At 44.6% G+C, this 27,473-nt stretch overlaps 2 protein-coding genes and 1 long non-coding RNA gene across 6 annotated transcripts in view; 1 reads left to right on the top strand and 2 right to left on the bottom strand.

The window, feature by feature from the left end:
* Positions 1–10,394, bottom strand: part of LAMP1 (lysosomal associated membrane protein 1) — a 38,413-nt gene extending 28,019 nt beyond the window's left edge. Inside the window, exon 1 of one of the 4 annotated variants that reach the window (XM_025196110.1) lies at positions 10,203–10,394. In XM_025196110.1, coding sequence (XP_025051895.1) covers positions 10,203–10,254 — 52 coding nt within the window. In that variant the 5' untranslated portion in view covers positions 10,255–10,394. The remainder of the gene's footprint in view (positions 1–10,202) is intronic. The other 3 variants (XM_025196111.1, XM_025196109.1, XM_006017248.3) reach the window with 3 other exon arrangements.
* On the top strand, positions 10,299–15,965 carry LOC102371364. Its single transcript, XR_323074.2, has 3 exons — positions 10,299–10,406; positions 15,284–15,366; positions 15,567–15,965. It is a non-coding gene; the product is annotated as an uncharacterized LOC102371364 (long non-coding RNA).
* The window catches only part of CUL4A (cullin 4A), a 55,589-nt gene continuing 41,888 nt past the window's right edge, over positions 13,773–27,473 (bottom strand). Inside the window, exons 16-19 of the mRNA XM_025196112.1 lie at positions 27,373–27,473; positions 17,814–17,986; positions 15,976–16,128; positions 13,773–15,327 (exon numbers count right to left, since the gene is read on the bottom strand). The exon at positions 27,373–27,473 is cut by the window's right edge and continues 5 nt beyond it. Coding sequence (XP_025051897.1) covers positions 15,232–15,327; positions 15,976–16,128; positions 17,814–17,986; positions 27,373–27,473 — 523 coding nt within the window. The 3' untranslated portion in view covers positions 13,773–15,231. The remainder of the gene's footprint in view (positions 15,328–15,975; positions 16,129–17,813; positions 17,987–27,372) is intronic.

Genomic DNA, 27,473 nt, shown 5'->3' with positions numbered 1-27,473 from the left:
AAGAAGGAAAAGAAAAGAGCTAGTTTCATTAGAAATGTCATTTTCTATAGCTTTAGGCATTCTGTCCTTTCTACAATTTAGTTGTAACTTCTAGAACTGGCATCATAGCCAGAGGAACAATTCTTACTAAATCAGGTTGCTGGCAGAACACGAGGTACTGGTTACAATGAGCACTAAGACGTAGTTAGTAGGCCTATGCAAAGCGGCAAGTATTTGATTTGGATTCAGCCTATGCGGAGGGAAGAGTGATTTAATTAGGTGATTCGAGTCACCGTCTTGATTTGATCCAGCTGAATTGGATTTGAAGGTTTGGCCGTAGACTAAACAGGCAACAGTCCTCAACCATGCTGGACATAGCTGCCTCCAGCTAAGTCTGTTGTGGTGGGCAAAGAGAGGGGTGGGGGTGTGTGTGCGTGTGACACTCCCACAGCAAGGGAGGGATTGGGGCTGGGACAAGTGCCAGGCTACGCTCCAGGAGGCTATCCCCAGTCACCTGACACCGGGCTGCACTCTGCAGGGCAGGTGGAGCCAGGGCTGCGCTCCACCCACCCCACAGAGTGAGGTGGAGTAGGGGGTGGCTGCAGCCAATCTAAAATTCCCCATAGCTCCTGCTGTCGGCTCCGCTCTGATCCGGGTGCACGCACCCGCTCCCATGCCCTGCCGCTGCTTGCAAGTCGGCTTGTCTGGGAGGTGTGGGGAGATTGGGCAAGCAGCAGGGAGAGAATAGCCCCCGCTCCCAGTGCCTTCTGCCACCCATCTGGAGCAAAGCCTGGCCCAGCCTGCCTCGCGCAGATCTGGGGGCACCCATGCCCTCCCGGACTGGCCGCACACAGTGCTGCCGAATCTCCTTCGAATTGAATTGGCTACTGAAGCTTTGCACAGCCCTAGTAGTTAGCTGTGTTAGTCTGAAGTCAGGCAGAAGGCAGGGAAGATATGCATCTTATAAATTAGATAAGATATACAGAGCGCCAGCTTTTGTGAGCTCAAGTTCATCAGATTCATTGGATGCATCACTGTTTTTGCCATCTTCGTGCTCTTTAGATGCATCTGATTAAATGAATTCGAGCTCACAAAAAAGCTGGTGCTCTGTATCTCTCTGTTAATTTATAAAGATGCATATCTACCCTGCCTTCTGCTATTAGCTGTATCCTCTCCAGTACAATTTAGCAAGGCTATTTTACCAAGGGGCCAGCCCTTAAGTCCACTGTCAACTCACAAGTTTGAACCTAAGAAGCCCACCTCAAATTGAAAATAAGGATTAATGATCCACTTAGCAACTGCATGGCTACTTATTACACCTTCAGGAGTTTTCAGCATGCAAATACACCACATTTCTTCCAAAGCCAGAAAAGCTGCAGACCATGCCAAATGATTTGACATACTAAGGATTTGACAGCTGAGATGATACTGTATAGCAGAAGCCCTTTGCGACTGCATTAAAAGAAACATGCCTGAGTAAGCAATTGTGCCAATATCAGGGGCTTCTATGATGCATTGTTTGAAACACAGCATGCTACTTAAGGTTTTTTTATTTTTGTTTTTAAAAAGTCAAGAGCTTAAGATTTAGATAACAAGATTTCACAACAAAGTTCCATGAGGTTCAGACTGAGGTCCTATATAAAGTGTTACTGATTTCTGATAATTGCTTTCCAAACAAAACTAAATAAATCAGTCGCTGCTATCCCTCAATATGGCCTGTAACAGGGACTCAAGCAGGAGCCCTGTTACTTAGACAAGGTCAGGTCAGACTGACCCAATGATGACCCCTACCAGGTGGGAGGAATTACACATTCGAGACAAGATTGGGTGATTAGCCCGCGAAAAACCAGCATAAAACCGGTGGTGGGAGACAGACCGATTGCCTTTGGGCACAAGAAAAAGGTGAGAGAGACAAGAAGCCCATTTGACAACCTGGGAAAAGATGTCGGGACTACAGGACCCAAGACGAAAGATGTCAGGCAAGCTTTTTACCTTACTCCTCAGGCAATCCCAGTGAGTGTGAGGAGAGCCAAGACATGGCATGGCAGCTTGGCAGGGGAATCCCAAATAGTGATAAAAACCCTGGGACGACGGGTGGGCAGGAGGGTCCCAGGCTGGACTAAACCCTGACCCCATATCCACAGCTTTGCCATGTGCAGTGGTGCGGAGAGCAAGAGGATAACCTAGACTGCTCCCGGCACTCAATAGAAGCTAGAGGCATGGGAAACGCACTTTGCTAATAAGACAATCAGCACTTAGACGGTTCGGTGCTACATCATAACTGGAGAGGCATCCAGTGTTGCAAGATCTGCTCGGCAACTCGGACACGTCTCGCTAATGAGGTAATTGGTGAGACTTCTGTTTCTGTTCTACTTTTCTTTGGGAAATAAACTTGCATAAAGTATGTACCATCTGGGCAGTTTTATTTGATCCTTAGCCATAAAAGACCACTGATCTCCTTCTTTTTCCTTTTGATCTAAATCGTGGCAGGCAAGTACAGCGGGGAGACGCAGCTAGGATCACCCTCCCGCTCACAAAGTGGTGCACTGGCCAGGAAGCCAGTCATTAACAAACCCCAGCAACATGGAGTCCATGGACACGCATGTCCCAATGGACTGGCAGCAGGTGCACAGTAACACTCTCTGGCTCCTGCAGGGGCAACAAGCTCAGCTGGAGGAGATTGTAAGGGTGCGTGCCCAAGAAGCAGAGGCACGAATCCGTCTTTTCTCTCAGCAACAGGATTTATGTGAGGAAAATTGAGGCGCAGCAGGTGTCACTGGGGAGAGAGGGTGACGGGGCCAGACTTCCCCAGATGACGATGTGGAAGCGTATCTAGAAGCCTTTGAAAAGATGGCCACGGCTGCAAAATGGGACCCCAGCAGCTGGGCAGCACGATTGGGCTCCTTCTCATTGGGCCAGCACATGCTGCTTATTGGGCTCTTAGCAGGGTAGAGACCCGAGATTACAGGAAGGTAAAGGAAGCCATATTATACCGGCTAGAGTTTTCCACAGAAACCTACCGTCAAAAGTTTTGGGCCTGGAAGGGAACGGAGGGGGCTCATCCCTGCCTGCTAGCACAAATGATAAGGGATTTGGCAGAACGGTGGTTACAGCCGGAGACTCATACCCTACAGGAAGTGGTGGTAGGAAGTGGTGGATCTCATCATCCTGGAGCAATTCCTGACTGATCTCAGTAATAGCTCTCAGCAGTGGGTGCGACACCACCAGCCCAAGACGGTGGAAGAAGCTTTGCAGCTCACTGAGGATTATGCCACTGCTGAAGGGGATGGTGAAGCTCCTAGGAGAGACCGACCAGGAGGTCCAGCACCAGGAACTCAACAAGGAACACCTAGCCAGTCGCGATGGGTGACAATACCCAAAATCCAGGAAGGGAACTTTGAATTTGGGACTCTAGAAAAGTTACACGCTACAGATGTGGAGAAAAAAAAAGACATCTCCCGGTTCTGCCAGCGGAAAACCCAGACCAAAACTTCTGTCGATATTACACATGATGAGAAAATGGATTGCAGTTTTGGACAACATAAGGGCCCAGGCTGTCAGAACAAACTGGTGGTAGAGGTAAAAGTCAGAGACACCATCATACCGACGGTGGTTGATACTGGTTGCTCCCAGTCAATGATTTGGATGGATCTTTTTCCCTCTAATCTAGGGGGTCCAGAGAGTCTGGTAAGCATGATCTGCATCCACGGGGCTTCCTATACCTATGAACGCAAGGTGGTTCTGCTTACTGTACTCGGTCGCACAGAAGACACTGCCGTGGGTCTAGCCAAAACCCTACCCTGCCCCATGCTTCTGGGAGTAGATTAGCCTTATCTCAAGGAAGTCATTGCTCGAGTCATCACTAAGAAAGGTGGAGACTGGGACCAAGACTCTGGAATGGTCTGCTCTGGGGATCCTAAGGAAGGCAAGCAAGATGATCTGGATATAGAACAACTTATAGGCAAGGAGTATTTTTGGGATGAGCAAAGACAAGAGCCCCTGTTCCAGAATATCTAGCGGTCTCAACGGGCAAAAGATGAAGGAGAGGTAGTGGATCATCAGAAGGTTGAGCAAAATCCACGGTATGAGGCAAGGAGGGGCATCCTCTAGCGGGTGGACAGCCAAGAAGATGGGGAGGAGAGGAGCCAAATCCTTATTCCCCGCATGTATTGGGAGACCCTGTTGAGGGCTGCCCACACACTCCCTATGGGAGGGCATCTAGGACGGGATAAGATGGAAGCACATCTGAAATGGTGGGTCTTCTGGCCCGGCCTTTACAAAATGGTAGAGAGATTCTGTGTGGAATGCCCCCAGTGTCAAATGACCGGAGGGGTGAAACCTGGGACGGTACCCTTGATATCAATGCCCCTGGCAGGACGGCCATTTGCTCGTATTGCCCTGGATGTGGTAGGGCAATTTCCTCGGAGCAGATCAGGGTATCAATTTATTTTAGTAATAATTGATTATGCAACCCACTTTCCTGAAGCAGTACCCCTGAGATCAGTAACAGCTACGGCCATAGCTGGGGCTCTGCTGAAGTAGATTGCGTGGGTGGGCATTCCCCATGAAATTCTTACTGATCAAGGAAAGAATTTTATGTCCAAAATCCTAAAAAGGGTCTGCCAGGTTTTGAGGATTAAGCAATTGCGCACCTCCATCTATTACCCTCAGACTGATGGCCTAGTGGAGCATTTTAATCGCATCTTAAAAGGGATGATTTGGGCCTATATTCAGGGGGATCCCCGGGAGTAGGACGCCATACTTCCACCAGGATCGGCTTTATTTGATCCTTAGCCATAAAAGACCACTGATCTCCTTCTTTTTCCTTTTGATCTAAATTGTGGCAGGCAAGTACAGTGGGGGAGATGCAGCTAGGATCACCCTCCCGCTCACATGACCGAACACCCCAACAGAGAAAGCCAAATACAGATTGCTATGTATTTCACGCAGCTATTGTGTTAAGTGTGTACTTTAAATCTGGGTTAGGCAAATTCCCCTGCCCACAATCACTCTTGCAAGTCAGTGATTTCCAGAAAGTGAGAGAGAGAGAGGACAGTGGTTAAGCAACATATGCAAAGCAAGCACTGAGAACCAATACACCATTGACAAGGTTCAAAACTGCTAGACCAAAGTTGTAAAAAGGAATGTCTGAACATTGCATCAAGCACTCCCAGAAACCCATATTCCTCATTTTGTTCTCAAGTCCAATTACTAAATAAAGATACTCTTACTAATGGAGAATTTATTCTCTAAAAATTCAGATTTTTGCAATTGAGTCTTTCAATACAAGAATATACATGAATGTATCCTTCTGCATGTTTCAGCAGCAGCAACCAAGAGAAAAAAGTAAGTACTTCATCCTTCACTGCACCATGCCCCAATGTCTACCATACAACTAACATGCTCACTGATGCTGTAGGTTTCTGCTACAAGTGCTCAGTAGGAAATACTTACCAAATGTGTAAAATGTCACCAGATTAAACAAGCCACTAAGTTTGAGTGAAAAGTTTTCCATGCCTTGGGCTTACTGTTTTAAGTTATCTATGCAATCAAGGAGATAGTGTGCTGACTGATATTCTTTGAGTTTGTTAAAATGTGATACTGGCCATGTGTATCCTGTCTATATTTTACTATTCAGTATTGTGTCACTTGATTGAGGTTCACAGCTATGTTTAAAGGGTGGCATTCTATATTGTACACAAACCCTAGAGATTTAGTTTTAAAAAGTCTTCAAATCAGATTTTTTGTGATCTTATGGTCTCTTGGGCAACGTTAAAAAAGAGGCTGAAATTTGAGAGCAGATGTCTAGAGAATTCACTTGATGAAAGGGAGTTGTCCTCTCCCTTTATCTGCCTGCAGGCTGGAGATGTTAGAGCATCTACTATAGCCATTTCCCACCAACATAAGATCCACCTATCCCAAGCAAGGCTGTGACACAGAAAAGACTCTCCCCTTCCCCCACAAAGTTCTACAATTAAGTAGCTAATTCAAGGATGACAATTACGTAAATAATTACACATCTATATGGCAACGATTGGCCAATGATCCCACAACTAAAAAGATTAGTCAGTTTTATCTTTCTTCCTCTCTGTTTTATAACACCAGTCTGACCAGCGAGATACTGCCAAGAACCAGTCCAATGGCTATGTCAAAGCTACAAGTAAAGTGCAGCAGGCATTCACAACCAATGACTGCTAAATAAAGCCAGAAAAGTCTCCTCCATTCAGTTCCACAAGACATCACTAGAAGGTCCAGCTGAAGACTCTACAGAGGCTCCCGATGCAGAATACAGAACATCTTAGTGAATTAAGCCCTAGAGAGGATACAGAAGCCATACAGATAACTCCTATCATTAATACCACCAGCTCAGCTCTCCTTCCTGGTCAGGTAGAAACTTTAAGGAAATTTGTTATTTTAGTAAAGTAGTATGAGAGTTAAAGTGTCTGAAGGCAAAGTTAGGTATGAGTAGGTGCTTAAGCTACTGACAGTAGCCAGCACTCCATCTCCACTACAGCTTCTAACTTTGATTACACTAGGGGAGCTGAACTGGTGTCAGTGATAACACGTCTTTGCACAGTTTTGCTATTATTGACAAGGCTTCACAATAGTTCCTGCGCTACTGCTGTGCTATACAGTATTTCATCTTAACTAGGGCTTCATCCAGAAGCAGTGTAGAAGAATTACAAGTTTCTTTCAATGCCAGGGCCACATTTTTGTCTTGTGCATTGTGTTATTTAATAAGACCTATTCCTCTTGGCTTTCTTACCAACTCATGCATACGTTTTCCTGTCCAACCCTACTGTTCCAAATGTGATACTGCAATGATATCACTTTTCACAGAAGCTAGCGATATTTTATGAAGAGGCTTTGTTAAGAAGCACAGGTCTTGAAATATTTACAAGACATCAAAAGATTAAAACTGACTTGCTATGGGCTCATGTAAGCCCTAAAAGCAAAACATGAAAACAACTGCCTGGAGCTAAGGCAAGTAACCTACTCCCTTCCGCATACTGCCAAGTCTCAGAACAATTATTATGGTGGCATCCCTGGACCCTAACCAGAAATTCAGGTTTTAATTAGTAACCTCTGTCACTGGGGTCTCGAAGAGGAAGCCCTTATTGACCCCATCTAGCTGCTTGGAAGGCAACAGGAACTATTCCTACTATAAGCCCAGACACCTTAGTGGAAGAAGGGAACTGTTGTGTTTTTTTTCCTCTTCTCCCATCCTTCATTGCTGGTTTCTCTCCTTACACGCTTCAGTCATGTTCAAACATAAGAATATATAGGAACTGCCATTTACTGGTCAGACTGTAGGTCCATCTTGCCTGGTTTCCTGTGTCACATGGTGGCAGAGAGCAGATGCTGAAAGGGAGAGTGAATAGGGGATGACCAGGTTTTTCCCTGCTACCATTCCTCTCACTTGCAGGCTCCAGCATTTAGTCTAGGAAGTGCCGACTCAGAAGCTGTGCCCCTAATTCTCACTAGCTCAATAGCTAGTGATGCACCTTTCCTTCAAGAATTTGTCTAATCCCTCTTTTGAATCTGGCTAAACAATCAGCTCCCATAAAATCTTGTGGCAATGACCTCCACACTTTTAATTACATGTTGTGTGAAAAAAATCCTTTCATTAATGTTAAAATTACTGCCTACTAGGCACCATGGGACTCCAGAAAGATAAAGTGAAAACAAGAACTGTAACTTTGCTAGTGCTGAGGAAGCCACCTACACACTCCCGATGACACCACCACAATCGGATCATACTGGTAGGTCTTCTGCAACCATAACAGCTTGCAGGCTTTAAAACTGAAAGATGCCTAAAGAAGCTGATACAAGCCCTATACACCTCCCATGAAGCAGATCTTAACAGACACTGAGCTCACCCAGGCACACCTCAAACACTTAGCAGCCACATCTCCAGGATAGCTTGCCACCAGGCTGGCACAGTTCAAGCCAGGTGTGTGCTGTACCAGCACCTGCACAGAAGCCCCAGCTTGGAGAGCTACAGCAGCATTTTCAATCTTTTTAGATTCAAGGCCCCCCCTCATAAAATATCAACTCTTCACTTTCACTCTACTTTTGACTACAGAAAACCAACACAACAATTCTTGTGGCAAAAAACTCGGAAAGACCACAGCCAGTCAGAACAGCTCAGGCACTGGTGGATTCCTAGTTGAAATCTCAGGGTGGGATTTGGTGAACTGTGGCTGCTCATTGCTACTGTGCAGTAGCATGGGGAGGCACTAACTGTGATGCAATCACTACTGCACAGTAGTGTCAGAAAAAAAGAAACGTGGGCATGCGACTGCGTAGTAATGCCGGTTACTGCGCAGTCATTTAGTACTTGATTCTGCGAGTACTAAATGCAGTGACAACTGCACAGTCCACCACTCGTGTAGATGTGGCCTGTGTGTAGGGTGCACCTCAAACAAGGTCTGTTTTTAGCCTTAACCTGGAAACTGATTTTCCTGGGTTTTGATTCATAGTTGGTAGGGTCGGAAGGGACCTGAGCAGATCATCAAGTCCGACCCCCTGCCATGGGCAGGAAAGAATGCTGGGGTCAAATGACCCCAGCTAGGTGATTATCTAGCCTCCAAACAGACCAGGGAACAGTAATTTAGGCTAAAAACAGACAAGGAAAAATGTTAACTTGAATAAGTCACAAGTACATAGTGCGAGTCCAGTTGAACCATTCACAAATACTTAGAGCATGGAGCTGGGCTGTCTGCAGGGTTTGGATTTGATGCAGCACAAAACCCTCAGATGAGAATCAAACCCAGCAGTCTGTTAGCAGGGGTATTCAGAGGTGTACTTGTACTCCCCTCTGATTTCAGCTCCATCCCAAGTTTAAAACCAACTGCCCCGCAGCAACATTTCTAGTCAGGCAGCGCTGAGGAAACCACTTGACTTCATGGCTCATTAACAGGGATCCTGGTTTTCTCCGATTAAAAAAAAAAATCCCCAATCTTCAGATTAAAAAAAAGTAACCCCAAATCCACATTTCTCCAAGATTAAAATGAAACAAGACTAATCTATAGATATCTATAAATAGATAAAGATAATGCCATTTCATTTTAATCACAGAAAAATGTGGATTTGGGGTTACTTTTTTTTTTTTTACCTGAAAATTGGGGATTTTTTTTTTCTTTTAAATCAGAGAAAACCAGGATCCCTGCTCATTAATAATCTACCTGCTTCCTTTTAAGCTCTTCAGTCCATGGGTGTGAAGGCCTCTTTCTCCTTTTTAACAGTCTTCACGTTTCACCCCTCCAGCCCAGGCCTGAAACGCGGTAGCCCGGCGAGCTGGATGGAACAGCTCTGAGCCCGTATGCTGGAAACCCCTGATTTTTGAGAAGCGAGGTAGGTCTGCGACAGTCTGGGCAATTACACCATCTCAGTCACTCTGCCATTGGCTACGAGGGAATTTAGCTGTGGGTGCCCGGTGCATTTTCAGACAGCAGAATTTGAGCAGAGCAGAGGCACTGCCCTGTCTTAGCCCCTAGGTGCCCTCCCTCATGGATGCTGATCCCGGCCCAGCCTTTCATTTACCATCTGGCCATGCCCTGCTCCTGGGAACAGCAGCTCCCCCCTCCCTGCCTCACAGGCAGCTTTTACCTCCTTCCAAGCAAGCGACACTCCTAGTTTTTGGCTTAGCTCCTAAATGAGTGAGTGAGCAAAGCTGCTTATTTCTCCCCCACAGGAGAAAATTGCACTGTGGCAGCGTTTCTCAAGCCACGGGTCATGACTCACAAGTGGGTTGCAAATATATATATACGGAAGGGTGGGGAACAAGCTTTAAGGCCAGATTCCCCTTTAAAGGAGGGAAGAAACTGTGGGTTTTCCCTTGTCAGCTGGCAGAGCTCCAGCCTGCGAGGCACTGCTTTGGGGACTGTTGCCTGGGGGTCGGGGGGTGAGGGGCACTGGGTCGGGACTGGCCATGGATGTTTACAAGTGGGTCCTGGTACATAAAAGGCTGAGAGCTGCTGCTCTGTGGGACGAGGTCTCCCCTTCAGCACGCCCCGCTTCGCAGCCCCAGATCCGGCCCAGCGGGGCACGGGCTAATAAAATCGACCCTTCGTGGGGGGCGGCTGGAACGCGGGGCGCGCGGGGGGAGCCGCCCCCAGCCCAACGGCCCCTCCCCCCACGCCCCCATTGGCTCCCGGGCGCAGGCATGGAACCCCTAGCAAAGCCCCCCCGGCCGGGAGGGGGGAGAACCCGCCTCTTACCGAGCAGCGCGGCAGCAGCGGCCAGGAGCACGGGAACGCGGGGCCGGGCCATGGCGCAGGGAACGGAGCGCAGGGAGCAGCCGAGCCGAACAGAAAGCCCACCCACCCCCCGCCTCTGGAAGCCGGGCCGGTCATATGATCGCTGACGTCACCGCTCCGCGCCATCGTCACGTGACCCGCCCCTTCTTACCGGAAGGGGGACCGGTAAGAAGGGAGAGGGGGAACCATTAAGGAGGCAATCGGGCGAGAGTGGCGCTGTTTCTCACAGTAGCCCCGCACTAGGGATTAACGCAAACCTTGGGAAGAGGGGTTGGACCTCCCCGAGCGAGGTACCCCAAAGCCGGTAGCACCAGCGCTCCCATCGCTCCTGAGCGTGCGCACATGCCGCCTCTGATTGGCCGCCGCAGGGTTCGAGCGACCAATCAGAGCTGCCCTTGGGAGCCTTTAACCCCGCCTCCCCCTCCCTCCTCCTCAGGTGGGACAGAAGGGGAGGACTGAGCCTGCGGTTCGGGGTGGCCCCGCCCCCTGTGCGTCACGGCCGGCGGGGGGGGAGCGCGCGGCCTTCGACATCGGGAAACATGGCAACGCGCTCGGCAACGCTGTGGCGTCACAGAGCAGGGAAGGAAGTCATGGTACCTTGTTAGCGCAATGAGCCGGGATCCTCGTTTTCTCTGATTAAAAAAAAAATTCCCATTTTTCGGATATAAAAAAGTAACCCAACATGCACATTTTTCCATGATTAAAATGAAATGCCACTGGAATATGTATGTATATACTTATTTATTAGTGGCGTTTAATTTCAATTATGGAAAAATGTGGATGTTGAGTTATTTTTTAGATATAAAAAATGGTAATTTTTATCAGAGAAATCTAGGATCCCTGATGATGTTTGCAAGGCAGTGGCTGGGAGAGCCACTGCCTGGGTCTGCAGCCTGCCATGACCTGTGTTCAGTGTGATGCTCTCCGCGGTGCCTGCCCAGGTGACTAGATCAAGTCCCTATGGAGAATTTTGGACTTTACTTGTAGGGCTCTTTTGGGCCATGTCACCACTTGTTGCTGGTTACCTGACGCTAAGGGCATAGTGCAGTGATCGACCGGGGTGCCGCAGCACCCCAGGGTGCTGAGATCCATTCAAAGGTGCTGCGGAGCGGCCCTTCTCCCCCATCCTAGCACTGCTACATGTGCAAACCCGAGCCACAGGATGAACCCACAGGTTTCACAAAGGAACCCATTGCATTAAGAAGGTTCTGTCCTGCTGGGATCTTTGAGTTGTCTGCAGCAGACAAATTCTTATTTTTCCATAGTAAAAAACCCCATACAAAATCAAACGAACAAGGGAAAACTAGGAGCTGGGTTTCTCTGAGCTAGGCCTTGAGTTTAAAAAGGCCGAGAACCACTGGGTTTAGCATCTGTCCAAAGCCAGTGGCTGGGAGTAGGGAATAAGTGAGCAAAGGAGCAGAATGTGTGGATCAACTCATGAACATTATGGAAAAGGTCTACCTGGTCAACATAAGGGAAATACTCATAAGACCATAAACTGGCTATACATTTCTGCAGGGAGCTGAATTTTGGACACTTAATAGAGACTGGCTTTTGCACAGCAGGGGTTAAGGACAGGCATGAGGAGGCAGCAGCATTCAGCTACAAGACTGGCCAAGGTCAAAGACAAGGCACAAGCTAGCTGCCTGCCTACAGTCAGACCCTGAAGAAGGGGCTGAGCTAGATTGCAGGGTATTGCATTCAGCAATTTTGTGTTTCACTTGCATTTTCTCATGCTTGGTCTTTCATATAAAAAACAATGGCATGCTCAGAAACTCCGTGTAAAGCCTATCTGCCATGCCTGCTCTGGAAACAGATTGCAAACTAGAAAGCTCATAACCTTTGCTGTGGTTCTCAGAAAGGGAATGCTTCAGCCCTAGCGAGTCCGTTCACTGCATCTGATGAAGCTTGCAAGCCCTCTGCTTACCAAAGCTTATACTAAGAGTCTATAAAGGTGCAAATCTACCCTGCCTTTTGCCTGAGCTCTAGCAACTGAAGTCAGTACTAGAACTAAGTATAGGTAGGCTTCAGCTCTCAGGTGTTGGCAATGCTAGGGCATGGATCAGCATGTATGATGGCAGCTACAGGCTCTTAAGATGGGACAATGCCTTGGCTCCACTCAGATTCTTAAGTCTTAAGACACTCAGAACATCCATTAACTAAATTCCCCGGTTCCAAATTGCAAAGTGATTGAGATGATGTAATTGTCCCAACTGTTACAAATGTAACTCATTTTACATAGACCAGGGTTTTTAAACACAAGTGGGTTGCAAATATATATATGCAACATATATATATGTTCCATCCAGCTCACTGGGCTACTAGCATTTGGGGGGCAGGGGTAGAGGTTGTGGCCTCCACAGAATTTGGGGTCACTAGGCATCAGTGGCACGGGGGGTAGAACAAGGGCTGTGTAGATACAGCTCTTGCTCACCCCGCTGCTTGGCCCTGCTACTACCACCTGGACCTCTGCCACCACTGTCCATAGAACTACGCCACTGCTCTCAGACATGCCACAACTACTGCTGGTCCCTTGGATCTAGCTCAGGAGGAGCCCGGAGGTTCAGATCCAGAATTTGATACTCCTATCATAGATGAAATGACAATGGTTTTGGTCACCAATGACATGGTTGAAAGTGTAGCTGAAAAATTGCTTACTCATTTGTTCAGCATGCAAACAGTCTAGCAAAAAGTAGAATTCATAAATCTTAATTTTTTTATTACTGTACCAGTGAGAGTAACTTGACTAACAAATTCCAGTCCACTGGTATGTTTTTCTAATTACACAGATGAGAATTACCTGTTGATTACATCGCTTCCTCGGGCAGACATAATTCACTAGCTGATGAAAATGTCTCTAGAGAATACTATCAGTTTTTGTAAACTACTGTTTTTGTTCATCAAAACACTAGTTAAGAGTTTCGTTTGTTGGAGTGAATGAGTGAGGGGAAGGAGAAGTAGTAGTGATATGCACCATTGTTTAACAGGTATCACTGGACTTCTGTTTGTTACTGCCAACTCCTTAGTCTAATGATTCTCAGCTGTGGTGTTGCAAGATCCTTTGAACATTGACAAACAGTATTATCTCTGTTAGGTGTGCAAACATCTATGCAGGATTCCCAAGACAAACCCAGAGATTTCTAACAGAAATCCATAGTGTCAAAAACATTCTGACCTGTTGTGGTCTTCCTGAGTTCTTTGCAACAGAAGGATTTACTCTTATTTTCTGTAGTAAAAAAAACAAGTGAAAGCTAAGAATATGCATTTTCTGAGGCATGTCTCAAGTCCAAAAAGACTGAGAAGCATTGCTTTAGTCTGAAGAATCTTCTGCTTCATTAGCCTTATTATATGTACCTTTTTCTTTCTTTCTTTTTACTTTTAATATTTTTGCAGATGGACTGGATGGATGTGATATGAACAGAAAATAGATCAATCAGTCAGCAAACCTGCCTTTAAACTAACACTAAACTGCAGATTGAAAAATTGATTTAAGTGCCACAGTCGCATTGTGGCCAAGAAATTAATATTTAATATGCAACAAAAATGTTTTATTTGAATTAACGGAAGATTCAAATATTAAAACAAGTCTACATTAAATTACAATGTTAAATAACTTTTAAATACATTTATTATACTAAAGATATGTGAGGTTTATCTTCTAAACATAGCGGAAAGGGAACAAAAATAATTCAAAGAATGCAATACAATGAATGATAGTAGATGAGAGGAGGAGGACTTTAACAAAGAAACTCAAGAGATATCTGTGTTTAACAATGTATTCTTAAGGGATAGTGATCTTTTAATTTATGCACAAAATTACATTACATAAATTTAGTAAGGTACTTTTCAAGAAAATATTGCTTAGTTTAAATTCTCATTATACCATGATCAGAACTCCTTTGGTAGCTTTTAATTAGAATCAAACACACCATTACGCAACTCCTGTAAAATAAACAGAGGCTTGTAAATATTACCACAAAAAGTATCTTCCTTATAGTTACAATTATCTAACAGAGCTACATGTCTTTCATTCTTCAATTCAAATCAACTTACATATATACAATATGTAACAAGGTACTCACAAAATCCTTAATCTCTCAAGACAAAAAGCTATGCTTTCACAACTTCAAGACTAAAAGTCTTTAAGAAAACTTTTTTCTTTTTAGTGTAGAGCACACTGTACAGTAATTACACTGTATGTGACTCTAAAGGCAAAACTAGGTTTTACTGCAGTTTTACATAAACAGTGATAAAAAATTGTTGTCCAAAAGCAAGATAGGATCTGTTGGATTCAATCTTCATTACCCCCAAAAGCACGATCCCCCCACCCCCCAACCAAATATCTTAGCTAGATTATCATACAGTTCTCTACAGACATTAACACAGTTGTCCCCTTGGCACTTCAAAGATCTCACTTCAAAATCTGATTTATCCAAACCAGAGAGAAGCTTAGAATTATTTGAAAGAAAATTAAAATGTGAAGATACTAGTATTCATGGTGCAGAATTTCAGAAATGTAGTGTATTTCAACAACACTGTTTGTTTGTACATAAGTATTCATGAATTAAGGGTTTTTAAAAAGATACCCAAACAATCCTTGTAGCTAAAGAATGCAGCATTAAGGGTCTGTATGAATGTGCAGTGAATAAACCTGACTTGTATCTCAGAGAAAGTTACAAAGAAAAATGTTATCTTCCCATCCAACTTCAAAAATATTTTTAAACAAAATAGTAGAAACGCATTTGGAAGAACCCAAACTAACAAAAGGCATAACTAAAAGAAATAAAAATGTGCCATTTAAAATCACTAAGGAGTCTTGACAAGGTTGATCCAATTACCATCTCCTTTGCTTCTCTTCCACAGCAGTGCATGCAGCTAGTTGAATAATACGTATCAACCAGATATCTGCTAAAAGTAGAGTCTGGAAACAACATAGTTATTCATTGTCCTGAAGATATATTTGTGTATTTAAAAAGGGATTCTCTCTTCATTATGCAACATAGTGATACTGATTGGGGTTGTCTTTGTCTCTCTCCATATAGTCTCTATCTATGAGAGATTCAATCCTCTTTTTCAAGTCTCCAGGCTACAAGAAAAAGATATAATTGGCATTGTATTTAATAATGTAAGTAAAATATATATGGAAGTAAATGTTTATCTTTATTTTCAAACTAACAGCAGTAAAATAATGATAACAACCTTTATTTTCAAAGTTGGGGCAGCTATAAACTGTATAACAAAATACACCATTAAATTAAACATCTGTTTCTAAATATAAACTCCTGGCATAAAGCTGCTGACATTTTTGTTCCTTTCTATTAACAGGGTTGTCAACCAGGGGTACGCAGTGATGGAATGCTGCCACCCCGCACTATTGCCTCACAGAAGCAAGGACCGCACAGACGCCACATTACTGCCGCTCGCCACCCCCATCTCCCCACTCCACGTCTGGCTGTTCGCCACCCCGCCGCATCCAGCTACTCACCTCCCTCCCCCCAACCCCGGGAGGTTTAATACACTTATTAAAACGGAGGTTGTTGGGGGTACATTTATTAAAAAAAGGTTGAAAACCCCTGTATTAACATATACACTTTAATATCTGAATTGGTGATTTGGCTATAACATTCTGCACTATTCTTCTTCAACATCTAACAAGGTTCAAGATAAATGGAAAAACTAAGCAACACTTTCTAGTATTTTGAAATAGTTTTAAGATGGTTCAAAGTTCACTTACCTTAACTGGAAATTTCAGCTGATTATACAATTCAGAAACAAGAAGATTATGACCAAGCGTCTTTCTTATCTTCATTATTCGTACAATAGCAGCATCAATCTGATATTGCCTGTCTTGAAATACTCTTTCAGTTGTGCTCACCTGTTCCTCAACCTGAAGGACAATCAGAAAAGATGTATCAAGCCATCTTTCATCTTTATTTCCTCTGAGAATTTGGTTAAGCTTTAGAGAAGAATATACAGCTAAGACATTAATCAGAAGCTATGTACATTCATGCTTTACCCGAGAGAGATGGACAGACACAAACCACTGTGCATCTAAAACTAGGTTTCTGGGATACCCGGGTGTTAGAGGAAACAGAATGCATAAGCACGGTAAATTAAAATACTGTATGTACTCAAATCCAAGATAAGTTTTATTCCTCCCGTTCAACATATGGGAAAAAAGCCCCTTATCTTGGATTTGAGTACAGAGCAGGGGGAGGTGCTACTATTGCAGTTCCCACACTGGCTCTGATCTGGGCTTGGGTCAGAGCTCTAGCTGCTGCCCCTCCCCCTCCCCCTTCTGCCTCCCACTTTCCCCCGCCCTGCCACCTCTGATTGGCCTCCCCACCCCTGCCCTACTTACCCTCAGTCATGGCTCTGAGCCTCCTCCAGCCTGGGGAACACAGCACATGGCGACTGCAGCCCTTGCCCAGCCAGGCAGCAGCTCTGGCCCCAGCTCTGACCCAGTCCTGGGGCCAGGTCTGGAGCTACCACCACTACAATCACTGCTGCATAGCTGGGCAGGGGTCAGAGTCACCATGTCCTTGTTGTCCCTGGCGAGAGCAGGGCTGAAGTTGGAGCCAGAGCTGTGACTGAGTAAGGGGCGGGGGGCGGGGCAGCACACAGGCACCATAGGGGGGACAGAGGGTAGGCAGTGAGAGAGTGGGATACATGGCAGGAAACAAGATACAGGGAGGCACACTACTGTGGGGGAGGGCAGACTCCAGGGAAGTAAGTGGGGGTGGGGGAGGAGGAAGGCAACAGGAGGCAGGGGTCAGGCCACTTAACTTTTCTAACCACTTGTCCCCCCATTGCCTGCGCTTTTCTCACTGCATTTAGGGCAGGGGTGAGGGGGAGATGAACTTAACCCTACAATAATTACATTCTATACATGCAAAATTATAATAAATTAATCATTTTTCATGAAAATAATCTAATTATTAGGGGGGCCATCTTAAATTGGAAGTCATCTTGGAATCAGGTAAATATAGTTTTATAAAAACTGAGCTTGGTAAATCAAACTGTAGTTTAAAAATAATTTAAAATTGTTTAAAGAAATACAAATACAGATGAATTTTGCATAGAACTCTGACAAACAAAGGCCTTCTGAAATACAGAGTCATTTCAAGGTTATGCATTTCAAGGACCTGCCTGAACAGAAAGCAAGATAAATAACTAATGCTAACCAAAGCGTGCTGAATTACTGAGCTGGGACTCAATCCCGACAGACAGCTACAGCAACAGCAACCGCCACAATAGAAATAACACTGGCTTGTTAGTAACCTCTCACCCTTCAGGTAAAAAACAAAACAGCTCATCTGTTAATGGCATTTCTTCTGATTTGTTTATTAAGAATAGAGGCAATGCCTTAACTGCTTTAGGAAACATTAAAGATGTACTGAAAGGCATGCAAGATCATATTAGTGTAGGACACATGCTAGCAGACAGATTAGAATGCAGTCTCCCTTCCTAAAAGGAAAACAACCTACTGTATCAGTTCTGTCAGATGTGGATAAGCAAGTCAGTGACAGTTTAATCAGAAAGCATGCAAACAAGAACAATTTTAATACATACTGTTTCTTTCATCTGTATCTGGTTAATCTTGATTCTAAACAATCTATGCTTGAAATCACCATTAAAAATGAATTTGTCTTCATCTTCTACATCCTTGCCCTTTGGATTTTTAATCAATACTCGTGCTTTACCACAGGCCAAAGACTGCAAGGTTCTTCGCAATTCACCATCCTCTGTAAACAAGTAAAAAAATACAAGAAAAACTCATTAGAATGTTGAAAAATTACCTTTTTAATGTATAAAAGCAATTTAAAAAAATTCTCCCTTTCTTGAAATAGGTTGGCATTAATTTATTTTATCTCATTCCCAATTATACAACATTTACAACTCTAAGGCCCCTTCTACACATGCAGGGAAAGGCGCAATGGGATCTAATGCATGATTGACACAATTGCACCTACTGCCATGCCACAAGTGCATGGTAGGAGGAGTAACTGTGGTATTGCACATTAGATCCCATTGCACCTTATTGCCAGTGAAAAGGAACCTGATCCCGAGCTTCCCCTGCACTGGCAAGAAGCAAGCTCCCACAGCTGGGAGCCCCATGCACCCCGGTTGATCCTCAGGTCCTAGGGATCATGGCAGCTGCAATCCCCAAGGTCCAGAAGTTTCATGTACTCCCAAAGCCCTAAGGCAGCCATGACACCAAGGGCTCTGGGGTGCATGAAACCCATGGATCCTGGCAATCATGGCTGTTAGGATCCCTAGGGCTCATGAGTTTTACATTGGGCATAGTGCACCCCTACCGCTAGCAGCCCCATCAGTTGATGGGGCTTCCAGCTGCGGGGGAGACCCTGCTACATGTGCATATTAAAGCTTGATAGCAACTAGCTATAAAATTAGTACACATTTTTGAGGTCTAACTTTATAGCTGGTTGGTGCTTTTTATTGTGTGACAGCTATTTTGCATGTGTAGATGGCCTCCAAGTAATTTTGCAATTAGCTAGTTAATTGCACAGTACCTGTACCATGTCGATGGGGTCTAAAGGCCCACCCTGCAGCTCTTAAATGTAATTCTGGACTGTAGTTTCAGCATTGTACAAGACATGAATAAACCTAGTCTCAACCTTGGAGGCCATATTCAGAGAAGCACGGCCGTATGGTATGTGGTGCTGCAAACATGTCTGCGGCGCCACACACTGCACATTCAGATGTTCTCCGTGCTGCAAGGGAACATTTTGCATGTGTGAGCTGCTCTGCTTTTTTTTTTTTCTCTCTACAGGTTTTTTTTTTTGACCTCTCAGGGGTCAAAAAAAAACCCCCCCAAAAAAAAGCAGAGCTGGGCTGCCCAGAGCTGTGCTGTGGCTGCTGGCCAGGCTCCGCACGGCAGAATCACTAATGCTGCAGCCCCAGGAGGCCTCCAGGACAGGCTGCTGGGGCCAACCCAGTGCAGGCCCCAGCCTCCCCTACCCAACCCGGGGTAACTTACTGTGCGCCAAAGTGCACGTGCGCAGGAGTTTCCTGGGGACCAGTAGCAGCAGTGCAAGGTGTGCCACCACTACTTGTCCCCAGGGATCCAAATGTCCACACATGTGTGGACATGCCCAAAGAGTTTAAAATCCAAAGACAAAGGTAAAACAAGAACACATTCAGACAATTGGTAACTGGGGGGGAATATAGCTATTTGGAAACAAAGTAATATAATGCGTTCATAGTTTCATAGATGTTAGGGTTGGAAGGGACCTATTAGATCTTCGAGTCCGACCCCCTGCCCTGGCAGGAATGAATATTGGGGTCAGATGACCCCAGCCAGGTGTCTGTTCAATCTCCTTTTAAACACCTCCAAGGAAGGGGACAGCACCACCTCCCTTGGAAGCTTATTTCATATTTTGGCAACCCTCACTGTAAAGAATTTTTTCCTGATGTCCAATCTGAATTTGCTCTCTTCCAGTTTGTGGCCATTATTTCTAGTTAGCCCGACAGGTGCCCTGATAAACATTGTATTCCCTATTTTTTGCTGGCCCCCCCGATGAGTTTGTAGGCAGCCACGAGATCACCTCTCAGCCTCCTTTTGCGGAGGCTGAAGAGGTTCAGGTCTCCCAATCGGTCCACATAGGGTTTTTCTGTAGGCCTTTAACCAGACGAGTGTCCCTCCTCTGAACCCTCTCCAGGCCATCCACATCCCTCTCGAAGTGCGGTGCCCAAAACTGGATGCAGTACTCCAGCTGTGGCCTGACCATGCCGCATAGAGGGGAAGTATCACCTCACTAGACCTGTTTGTGATGCACCTACTTATGCAAGAAAGGATGCAGTTAGCCTTACTTATTACTTCATCACACTGGTGACTCATGTTCATTTTGGAGTCGTCTACGACTCCGAGATCCCTTTCTGCAGTTGTGCTACTTCGAGTGGTACCTCCCAGGCTGTAGGAGTGTCTTCCTCCCCAGGTGCAACAAATGACACTTATCCTTGGTAAACTGCATACTATTCTGTTCGGCCCATTTGCCCAGCCTGTCCAAATCAGTTCCTTACAATCTAGTTTGTGTACCTCCCCCCATAGTTTGGTGTCATCAGCAAACTTGGACAGGGTGCTTTCTACCCCCTCATCCAAGTCATTAACGAAGGTATTGAATAGTACCAGTCCCAGGACAGAGCCTTGGGGGACTCCGCTGCCCACATTTCTCCAGGTAGAAACCGACCCACCCACCACTACTCTCTGGGTGCGTCCCAGAAGCCAATTTTCTACCCACCGGACTGTGTAATAATCAAAATTGCAATTGTTTAGCTTATTTATAAGACTTTGGCATGACACTGTGTGAAAGGCCTTTTTAAAATCCAAGTAAATAACATCTACCTCTGTTCCTTTGTCCAAGCATTTTGTGACACGGTCGTAAAATGAAACCAGGTTAGTCAGGCAGGATCTGCCTGCTATGAACCCATGCTGATTGCCCCTTAGCATCATTTTACCTGCTGGTCCCCCACAAATGTGATCCTTAACAATTTTCTCAAAGGTCTTGCCAAGGATAGAGGTGAGACTAACCGGCCTATAGTTACCTGGTTCCTCCTTCCTCCCCTTCTTGAAAATAGGGACCACATTGGCCCTTTTCCAATCCTCTGGGACCTGTTCTGAGCACCATGAATGCTCAAACAGTTGTGCCAGCGGCTCTGCTATGACTCCAGCTAATTCCCTAAGTACTCTAGGATGAAGATCATCAGGACCTGTTGACTTAAATACATTCAACCCCTCCAGGTGCCCCTTTACTAGGTCAGCTCGAACAGTTGGTGGGTTGGTAGCTATACTGGTCTTACCCAAGGTCCCAATGGAATGCGTATTTGTATTCATGTCCAGGAACACAGATGCAAAGAAATCATTTAGAAGCTCCTCTTTGGCCATCCTGTGTTACCAGTTGCCCTAGTTCATCCTGAGATAGCCCTACGTTACCCTCTACCTTCTTTTAGCTTCCTATGTACTTAAAGAATGACTTTTTGTTATCCTTAATTTTTGCTCCCAGCCTAAGCTCCATTTCCACTTTGGCTTTCCTCACTGCTTTCCTGCAAGCTCGAGCCAAACAGGTATACTCCTTCTTGGTGGAAGCCCTCTGCTTCCACAGCCTGTAGGCCTCTTTTTTTCCCTCCAGGCTCTCCTGGATTTCCCTGCTCTACTAAGAGGGTTTCTTTGCTTTTTTGCCCCCTTTTATGTGTACTGGGATGGTCTGTGCCTGCCGGATTAGTCCCCTGAGAAATGCCCACCCTTCCTGGACTTCAGGAAACTTCAGCCAAGTTGTATATGAGCATGTATGACCGTGGACAAAAGGGGAATGTTTTACTGGACAAGCACCTGGCTGGGGTCATATGACCCCAGCGCTCTTTCCTGCCCAGGGCAGGGGGTCAGACTCAATGATCTATTGAGGTCCCTTCCAATCCTAACAAATATGAAACTATAAAACTATGCAAAGAGCACCAGCTAGTAATTTCTAAACTGTTGTGCGTGAATCAGCTGAAAAACCTCCAATAAGCCTGCTCTAACCTTAAACCTAGATGAAGAAGCATTAGATTTCCAGTGGGTTTGCTGCATTTGTGTCCATACCTTTACTGATTTGGACTTCTACTGAATTGGATATGTAACCTGTTTTAGGTGAACACTGTGTTGAAGAGATAGCAAAAAGTTATTTATTCTACCAGAAAAAAACCCATTTATGCAATAAATTTACAGCATGATAACTTACCGGAAATAAAAATTATACAGGATGGTAAAGACAGTGGATTATAAGAATCTTGTAATATGTAAAATGCAAAGTTGAAAGCAACTTGCAGGGTAGGTAGAACAAAATGCCAATGTACTGACCACTATCTATGGAAAAGCTTAAAATGTGAAGATATGTTTCTGCCTAGTCTCTGGAATCCTTTTTTTCCCCTAACACTATAAAACTGTCACAAAGTTCACTAGACTTGAGCTCTGCAAGGGACCTACGTACTGAAATAGGAAAGATTCTGAAAACGACTGTTAAAGTGCCCTGAAAGCTTGAGTAGCAGGCTAACTTACTTATGTCTACTGTTAACTCTAATAGCTATAGAACAGTTTAGCGATCACATCTCTGCAGAGCTACCATTTAAAAATTCCGTGGTATTCCCCGATTCGATATCCTTCTGTTCCCTTATTACAATTTACAAAAATATCAATCACAGTAATCAAACAAAGGTGGAATTTTTTAAACATTAATCTCAGTAACTCTGTTTCTTTGAGATTATACAACATTTACAACACTAAAGGCCCATCCTACAGCTCTTAACTGTAAGCCTGGACAGTAGTTTCAACATTGCTGCTTCTTTGAGATGGGTCGTCACATTTGTTTTAGTCTCATTGTGCATATGATTTGCATGAGCAAGATGGAAATGTCCACTGGAGCCACATTTGTGCTCTGCATGCCCACTGGCTCTCTGCAGCAGAAGGAATAAAGGGCAAAGAGGCTGCTGCTCATCAGTCCCTGAACCATCAATATCCAACTGGTAAATGACTCCATAGTAGCAGGGAAGAAAGATAGGTCACAGGTTATGAATGAGCAACTCATCTTAAAGAACCACATCTACTACATGATGATTCTTTCTTTAAATGATCTGTCAACAAGTTTCCCACTTCTAATGACTCACAAGCAGTAATCTTGTGTCCTGGATATGGGTACCTGGAGTCTAATAAAATGGGTATACTACAGCTCTGTCAAAGTGGGCCTTGTACCTGAAGCCCTCTTATCTAGTAGTAAAGGTTCTGGGTGAAGTATGAACTGAACTCCAGACACCGGTTCTGCAAATCTCAGATCACTTCTTAGAAGAGCTTCATAGACTGCTTGAGCTGTAATGCAACAAGCCTTAATCTATATCGATGAGTCTGAAATAGTACCATGCTACCAAGTTTGAATACAGCCCATTTAAAAAGCTTTTGTGCAAACACAGGTTGGACTTTTTTCTTGTCAGAAAAGACCAGGAGCAGAAGATACGAGTAGTCACAATCAACTGAGTCCTTGACTCACTGCTTGTGTCTCATGATTATTAGGATATCCTGCAAGCTTGGGAGATATGCCAACAAGTTATACTGGCAGTGTCACATATACCAGTCACAGAAACCAACTGCTTCCTAGCAGAAACACTGCAAGTTTGCCCTTCTCTGGTTACTGATGTAGCACATTGCTCCCCCTGCACCAGCAACAAGGAGTGATGGGATCTAATGTGCAATCCCACAATTACATCTCCTGCCATGAACGTGTGGTATGGCAGGGGGCACGACTGTGTGAATCCCACATTAGATTTCATCGCATCTTTATCTGCACGTGTAGCGGAGGTGTATAAAACAACGTTTAGTCTTCATTCACAAATTCGTATTTAGTCAGGAACATTTCCTATTTAGATACATGCATCTGTAAGCTGATTGTGGAATATGCCTTTAGTTTTCTTGAGCATCCTTATTACATGGTGCACATTTGTGTCATCTCACTGCTTGGGCCTCCTGTGAACAGTTGCAATCACTAAGGAATGAGGAACAGGCAAATCCCTTTGAAAGGGCTTGACAATACCTATCCACTTTTATTGGTGCCCGTATCAAATCAGATGTGGTTTAACACAGACCTCTTGTTGGTTCCAACAAATTTTCATTTATTGGCAGTACAAAGCTACTGGGGACTGGGGAGTACAGGATATCCAGAAGTTAGTTATTCTTCCTGCACTGTCTCTACTGAAATTCCTAACCTTTTAGCTATTTACTGGAAGAGTTCCTGGAAGATTCAGGAGTCATCTGAAAGACTTGGAACAGGAGCGAGTGACAGTTTCACCAGGTGAAGAGGAGGCTGTCATTTCTGGGATAGGCAGAACTTTCCACTTGAATTGTATCCTTCAGTGGGTCTGTAAGAGCCAGGAGTGAACAGGGATACTGTACCATGGAGAATACAGAAAAGGTGATATTATTAGGCTCCTGATATTTTCCCCAGTAAAAGTATCCTCCTGAATCTTCCTGCATACAGAGGAGAGTGCAATAACTATGGGCCAACTTCCCTCCACGACACTTGGATGCAGATGAGAAGACATTACCTCCCTTCCATAATCTGAACTTTTCTCTTAACAATTCTAAAGTGTCTCCAAGCATCTTGCACAGGAACTCACATAGCAGATACAGATGACAGATTTTAAGAACTGCCTCTTTTGGCCACCAATATGGATTTCAGCAGACTAGTTGCTGCTAAGACACTGGTCATCAAGAAAGCTGGTTTTGCGATCATATCCTCCATGTCAGCTGGTAGTGTGGTAGATGCTGCAGATGACGACACAGGTTACAATGAGGCTACTCCTAGGTGCTTCAGGGCTGTGTGTTTGGGTGTCAATACCAGCTGACTCTAAGCAACAGATAGAACTTTTTAAAAAAAATGTGACAACCCTGGAACTCCAGGTAGATGGAAAGCTGAGAGAGGGTAAGGGCCAGTTTACTGGTCATCTTCTTGTCAGGGTCAGAGAAAGCCTTTACAACTCTTTCTCAAAGGAAGTTTTAGTGCATGGTTTCCTTGTTTTTTGCCCTCTGAGTACTGTTCTGGTATATGTACTCCACCGGGCAGAAGAGGCATTCAGTTTCCCTCATTATAGAAACAGCTGCCACATAGGAGGGATAGGATTTGAATCCTGGGTACTTAAACTATGCCATGTCCATGGAGTTCAAATACTCCTACTTCAAGTTTGTTTCATTTCTTCAAATGCTCATAGGTTTAACTATACTATCTTAAACAAACCCCCCCCCCCAAATAAAAATTAGAAAAGACAAGTACACACTGCAGAACTACAGAAACAGCAGGATTCTGTCTTGTTCCCCAGGTGGTAAGGAAGAACTGAGGGATAGGTAACATCTGTTCTGCCTTTTATGCCTACAGCTACAGAGCACCCAAAAAGCATATGGGGGGGAGGTGGTGTGAAGTATACTGATATTCAAGACCAATCCAATCTAAAGCCACATATATCAGAAGTGCGTGTGGATGTGGATAATCATTTCAATATACTAAATTAAGAACACACTCCCCAAACATCCATAACTAACTGAGTTTAGAAAGACCACTTTTAAATTATGATACTTGAAACTACAATGGAACTTTGATTATCTGCTCAGAACAACTATGGCTTATTTTATTACTTCTCAAGAGGATTAAAAAAATTAAATGAGGTTTTTACAAGATGTACCACAGGCAGTCTATATATATAATTGTCTATATATGCACACCTAAAGGCAGTATGTATGCATGCATGCAGTGTTAATGTTATCTACACTACAAGGTTGGACCTGTGAATCTGTTTTTTTGTGTGTTTAAATATTCACTGATTCATAACCAACTGACCATTGTAAATTACTGAAATTAACAAAATTATGCTGATCTAAAACGAAATCTTCACATCCACATAAAACATAGATAGAGTAGAAAGAATCCAGGACAGCATGACAAAAAATTAATAGAGGCATAGAAAAAAATGATCTATGAGGAAAGGCCTAAAGAACTAGGATTACTAATCTGGAGAAGACAAAACTGAATGGATATTTGATAATAGTCTTCAAATACCTGAAGGGCTATTTTGAGGATGGAGTTAAGAGTTTTCTTTGTTTTGGTAGGCGACAAGACTAGGAGCAATGGCCTCACACTTCAGCAGAGGAAATTTGGTTTAGAGATTAGGAAGAATTTGCTGACTATGAGGGTTGTTAAACATTGGACCAGGCTGCCTAGAGAAGCTGTGGAATCCGTATGCTTGGAAATATAATAACAGGTTAGACCAGTAGTTCTCAATTGGTTTTGTACCGGGACCTATTTGTAAACATCAATGGAGATTCCCAACCCAATGCCCCTCACTCCCCTACCCCAGCCCCCCAGGGTGTGGGGCATGGGGGGCCCCCAAGCAGCCCTTTGTAGGCCAAAACTCTGACAGCTTGCAAGGGAAAAGCCACTGTTTCCCACATTTTTCTCCTTTAAAGGAGAATCCATTTTTAAAGTTTGTTGATCCATTTTTAAAGTTTGTTTGCAACCTTTTCATATATTCTTGTGACCCAGTTTTGGGTTGTAACCCAGGGGTTGAGAAATGCTGGGTTAGACCAGTGGTGACTAAATCACCCAACTCCATGGCCATGATCTGGCATGTGGGGCTGGTTCATGGGTGTAATCCAGCATGTGCTACTGCATCATCTGGCCCACAGACATCCCAATCAGTCCGGAAACTTGGCAGCAGAATGAGCAGTAGCAGTGATAATTACCACAGCTCCTGGAGCTCCAGCAATTAAGACTTCCACTGCTCTTGCACTACCAAGAACTTCTGGTCATTTCATCTGTGGGCTGGATAAAAATTCTGTGCGCCACATCTTGGGCACCTTTGGGCTGGACAGACTCTTGTGTCAGAAGCCAGAGCAGCAGGTAGGCAGGCAAGCCCCCAGATCCCCCTGGTTGCCTCTGTGGGACTGGCTATCAGCTGTCAGCTGCATGAGTGCCTTCAGCTGGCCCTGTTAATGTGCTTGGTTGTGGCTGGTACATACAAGTAGCAGCCCCTACAGTGCTCTGGGGGCTGTCAACCCAGACTTCCTCTTCTGTTTAGCCTCAGAACTCTTGTTTCTTGATTCCTATTCCTAGTTCCTGATTCCTAGTCCTGGTTCCTGATCCTGGAGTGTCCCACTCTGGTTCCTGATCACCAGTTCCTGCTGCCCCCTTCCTAGCCTGCACCTGTGCCTTGCCTTGCCTAAATTGAACCTAATCCTTGCCTAACCTGCACCTGTCCCTTTTCCCTGCCTGAATTATGATCCCTTCAGCTCATGATCCCGTTTAGTTCTTGGACTCCTAGTTTGTTGACCCTTGGTTTCAGCTCTTAGATTCACAGTATTGTGACCTTTTGTTCTTGGGCTTCCCAGGCTTGTGCCCTTAATTTTGACATCTCACATCTAGGTTGTGCCTGTGACAACTTGACTGGGATGGTTTAGTCGGGGATGATGCAGTCTGAAGCAGGGAGTTGGACTACATTACCTCATGAGGTCCCTTTCAGCCCTATTTTCCTATGATCCTGAATCATACACAGAAACTAGTATGAAAGTTATGAAGAAACAAAATATATTTTTTCATACCTACACCAGTAGCCATTTTAATTTCTTCAAAACTGAATTCATCTCCTTCATTAAACATAAGCAGTACTAATGTCTGGAAGAGTGAGACTTGAAACTCTTTC

This window comes from Alligator sinensis, unplaced genomic scaffold (assembly GCF_000455745.1).
Source record: "Alligator sinensis unplaced genomic scaffold, ASM45574v1 scaffold288_1, whole genome shotgun sequence".
Taxonomy (NCBI): domain Eukaryota; kingdom Metazoa; phylum Chordata; order Crocodylia; family Alligatoridae; genus Alligator; species Alligator sinensis.
This window is presented reverse-complemented; position numbering and strand designations above follow the sequence as displayed.